We start from the raw sequence: 4,556 nt of genomic DNA, 5'->3' as shown, positions 1-4,556 counted from the left end.
ACAAGAGCAGAAATCCAGCTCTATAAGATTTGCAAGACACAGTCCAGAGAAAATGGGACAGGAGGGTAAGAAGAAGCAAAAGTAGGGTTCATATTATACTGATACTATATTGTAAGACATGCCAGAAGAAAACAGTCCATATTGGCTAAGAGAGCTACAAGATATATAATAAGATAAGAATATACCATTTAAACTCTATTGGAATTGCAAGACATTCAATAAAACTTAAAAAAAAAAAAGCCCAGAAAACAAAAACCAAAAATCCATAAATGAAGGTTTTGACATGTCCTTTTCAGTTGTTCAGCAAATGATCAAGGACACTGACAATACATATACACCCTTGCCACCTACATCAGGCAGGAGAGCTGACCCAGGAGCAGGAGAGTAGGAGAATTGGCCATGTCCCTCGCCAGCTGCAACATATGAGATAGCAGGGCCCTGCACCTCACCCTGGCAGCAGGGTAGAGCTGGCCTTGGCATCAGGGTTGCTGGTGAGCCTGTCCTAAGATCATGAGAGCAGGAGAGCTGGCGGGCTGACCAACTCAGACATCTCTCAGGCCCAGATCCAGGGCTCTGAATCGGCCAACCCCAACATCTACCCCATCAACAAACTGCAGGAGTGCATGATGGGGCCGGTCCTACAGTTCCCAAACTACAGCATCTCCATGACACAGGGCAACATCTGGATCTCTGAAAGGAGGCCCAGTGAGGCTCCAGTACTGATAGAGTAGCAGAAGCCAGAGGCCTCGTACCAGACCAACAAGTCATTGCAATGAATATTTGCAACCAAAGAAGAGTGGACACAAGGACACACTGAGACACACTACAGCTTCCACAACAAGGTTTTCTTTTCTTTGTTGTAGGGAAGATTGCAAGGATAGAGGGTGGGTACAAGGGGAGGGAGAGATGAGTGAGATTGGGATCCATGATGGGAAATTAACAAAGAACCAATACAAAATTAAAAAAAAATACATATAACCCCCCATTAGTATTTCATGGGTATCAAACAACACATCTTGTTTCAAAATCCAATAAATGGTCATAAAAGTTGATTTGTATTAGAGAATGACATATTTCTCGTATCTTTTACAACCAGTCATCCTTGGACTATATAACCGTTTTTTTAGAAAATAAGAAAAATTTGCCACCTCACCTAAGTCCCTCTCCTCTACGGGAAAATTGAAGCATACAATAGATGTTTTTCTTTTCATAGATGTTTTTCTTTTCATAGATGTTTTTCTTTTCTTTTCTTTTCCTTTTTTGGTTTTTCAAGACAGGGTTTCTGTCTGGCTGTCCTGGAACTCACTCTGTAGATCAGGCTGGCCTCAAACTCAAAAATCTGTCTGCCTCTGCCTCCCACGTGCTGGGATTAAAGGCGGGTGCCACCACTGCCTGGCTAGATGTTTTTCTAGTACTTATGTCCAGGCATTCATCTATCTGTAAAGCACAAAATGTACACAGCTTTGTACTAATAAAGCTTTCATTTTAACAGAGAAGCCAAAGTACGTATTAAACTCTAATAATGTTGCTCACTTAGAAAAAAGTGAAGCAGAATGATGATGAGGGAGTCCTACATGCAGGGCTTGATGTAGCTAAAACCACCACGGAAGAGAAGATGCCTACTTGTGTGGTTAATACAGAGGGGGACTACGATCACGTTCCTGGCTCCTGTCCATCAGCACCAGAACAGTGAAAGTAAACTCACCAACACTTGCCCCACGAAGGTCTGTGCAGAAAGCAGCATTTCAATACGCTCACGAAATATTCCATGAAAGTAAAGTTTTCTCAAAGGATTAGCCTCGATTCTACGTGATGAGAATAGTTCCTGTGAGGGGGGAAAAAAGAATGGGCAGAGTGAGCTGTATGTAGCTCAAGAGAAACTAGACTGCTTCAGGTTGAGGGAGGAGCTGCAGGTTGAGGGAGGGGCTTCAGGTTGAGGGCGGAGCTTGTCATAGTATTAATCAGAAATCCTTCTACCTTGCTCAACCCAGGAAGTAAATACTATGAAGACTAAACATTTACTGAAGCAGTCAACTAAAAAGATTTCTAAATGCTACAAACTCTACACAAACACTTTAAACACACACACACACACACACAGAAAAAGGGAAGTGGGGGAGAGCTTATATTCATCATATCCTTTAACCTACAGTCTCAGAATTCTTTACCCAATAGTTTTATGATATTGTCTAAAGTCTTGTTTTTTAAAGTTTTATTTCTTTTTACTATATGTAAATGTGCATTTGGCCGGAACATTATGTCTGTGTAGCGTGTGTATGCCCGGTGCCCAGGGAAGCCAGAGGGCATCCCTTGGAACTGGAAGTGTGGATGGCTGTGAGTTATCACCTGGGTGCTGGGAATTGAACCCAGGTTCTCTGAAAGGGCCGCCAGTGCTCTTAACCAGTGAGCCATGCCTCCAACCCTGCTTAAAATCTCTAAAATAGGGCTGGAGAGATGGCTCAGCGGTTAAGAGCACTGACTGCTCTTCCAGAGGTCCTGAGTTCAAATCCCAGCAACCACCTGGTGGCTCACAACCATCTGTAATGAGATCTGATGCCCTCTTCTGGTGTATCTGCAGCCAGCTACAGTGTAGTGTGCTTACACATAATAAATAAATAAATCTTTTTTTAAAAAAGTCTTTAAAATAGAAATGGTTACAGATTAAACTGGCTTATCAATAAAATCTATGAACTTCAATACTAGATATTCTCAAATACAGAGATATAAAGACCATATTGCTAATAGCATTAACCTTTTATTCATATTTCAGACCATTACTTTATTCCACTTTAACATTAAAGACATATTAAAGCAAAATCCATGTATTAATTATGAAGTACAAGCAAAAATTATTCTATTACAAAAAACCCTATTATGATCTATTCCAGGAAGAAACAAAGTCTAAGAAGTGAAAAATTTAAACTAACTATAGAGGGCTTAATAGCATTCTTCCATTGAGCCAGTTGTGGTGGTATATGCCTTTAATCCCAGCAATCAGGAGGCAAAGGCAAATGAGTTAAGAGGCCAGCCTGGTCTACAAATTGAATTCCAGGCTATCCAGGACTACATAATGAGACCCTGTCTCAAGACAAACGAACAAACAGCTCTACGTTTGTGGTTGATGTAGGTAACACATAAAAGAAGTAAAGCTGGGCGGTGGTGGCACACGCCTTTAATCCCAGCACTTGGGAGGCAGAGGCAGGCGGATTTCTGAGTTCAAGGCCAGCCTGGTCTACAGAGTGAGCGCCAGGACAGCCAGGGCTACACAGAGAAACCCTGTCTCAAAAAACAAAACAAAAAAAAAATAATAATAAAGAGCAGTGTATACACGTGGACACATATGAACTGTGCAGAAAGGATACTCATTGGTGAGGCTGAGTGGATGTCTTATGCATTTGTAGCTCCCTGATACTAGTTAACAAAATCCTCTCCCTTTAAAGCAGGATCTTAGGTATCCCAGGCTGATCTCAAGCTCTCATTGGAGATAATCTCTTTGTAGCTCTGGCTATCCTGCAATGTGCTATGTAAACCATGATGTTTTCCTCTAAGAACACACACACACATACACACACATATGTAAATTATATATATATATAATTTATTTACAGTAGATTGTTTATACACTACATATACATTCATTTTCTCTTTCTTTCTCTCTCTCTCTCTCTCTCTCTCTCTGGATAGTCTCTGCAATCCATGTAGCCTAGGTTGACCTGAAACTCACATCAATCCTCCTGCCTCAAGTGCTGGGATTAATCCATAAAGTACCACATTTGACCTTAACTGTTTTTTTAAGATTTGAAACAAGACTGTAGTCAATGTACATGGAAGGTTTTTTTTTTTTCTCTTTTTCAGAACAGAGACTCTGGTACATCCATCCTCATACATGGTCAACAAGCTTTGTCAATCTTCACACACAGGTGTCCCAGACAAGGAAACTGACCAAAAGTCCTCCTGGCCCCTCGATGTATCTCCAATTTCTTGAGATTTTCAAGGCTACTCTGAAAATGAACAAGATGATGAGTCCCCCGAAGAAAGTCGCCAAGGAGGACAAAATAAACGCTGCTTGGATTTCGATTGTACATGACGTTTCCGTCAATTCTTTCTGATATAAATTGTCTAGCAATGTTTGAGACATGTTGAGACACACTGTTGGGCTAGTCTATGATGTCATGGTCACCTGGCAACAGTCCCAGGAGGCACACTTCCTTGTATTACATCACCTCAGGATCTGTTGGGAAAGCCAATGAGAAGCTCAAGGAACCAGAGTCTCCTAACCACTCTGGGGAAAGTCACTGACTGCAGTCAACTGAAAGAGAATGCTAGAGAACACCAAAGGTAATCAGTAGATGAAGGTTCTGGATGCCAGCTTTGTCTGAGACCTTGAGGAATTCTACTCTCTGGGGCACAGACTAGCAGCTGGCTACCTGTTGGCTTGTTTAGTCAAGCAACTTCTGACCTGGCCTGCAGGTCACGTTATTCAGGGGACTGGCCTGCAGGTCACGTTATTCGGGGGAACGAGGAGGGTCACAACCTGTGAATAAAGAATGGGCAAG

General features: G+C 41.9%; 2 protein-coding genes across 4 annotated transcripts in view; one reads left to right on the top strand and one right to left on the bottom strand.

The window, feature by feature from the left end:
- The window catches only part of Kcnu1 (potassium calcium-activated channel subfamily U member 1), a 98,683-nt gene extending 94,489 nt beyond the window's left edge, over positions 1-4,194 (bottom strand). For both annotated transcript variants that reach the window (XM_031339402.1, XM_031339403.1), the window contains exons 1-2: positions 3,944-4,194; positions 1,706-1,825 (exon numbers count right to left, since the gene is read on the bottom strand). In XM_031339402.1, coding sequence (XP_031195262.1) covers positions 1,706-1,825; positions 3,944-4,138 — 315 coding nt within the window. In that variant the 5' untranslated portion in view covers positions 4,139-4,194. The remainder of the gene's footprint in view (positions 1-1,705; positions 1,826-3,943) is intronic.
- Positions 4,195-4,247: 53 nt separating this feature from the next.
- The window catches only part of Ash2l (ASH2 like, histone lysine methyltransferase complex subunit), a 32,606-nt gene continuing 32,297 nt past the window's right edge, over positions 4,248-4,556 (top strand). The window contains exon 1 of one of the 2 annotated variants that reach the window (XM_031339387.1): positions 4,248-4,338. The gene's annotated coding sequence lies outside the window, so the exon portion shown is untranslated. The remainder of the gene's footprint in view (positions 4,339-4,556) is intronic. The other variant, XM_031339389.1, reaches the window with a different exon arrangement.

Source organism: Mastomys coucha, unplaced genomic scaffold (assembly GCF_008632895.1).
Source record: "Mastomys coucha isolate ucsf_1 unplaced genomic scaffold, UCSF_Mcou_1 pScaffold22, whole genome shotgun sequence".
Lineage (NCBI taxonomy): Eukaryota > Metazoa > Chordata > Mammalia > Rodentia > Muridae > Mastomys > Mastomys coucha.
This window is presented reverse-complemented; position numbering and strand designations above follow the sequence as displayed.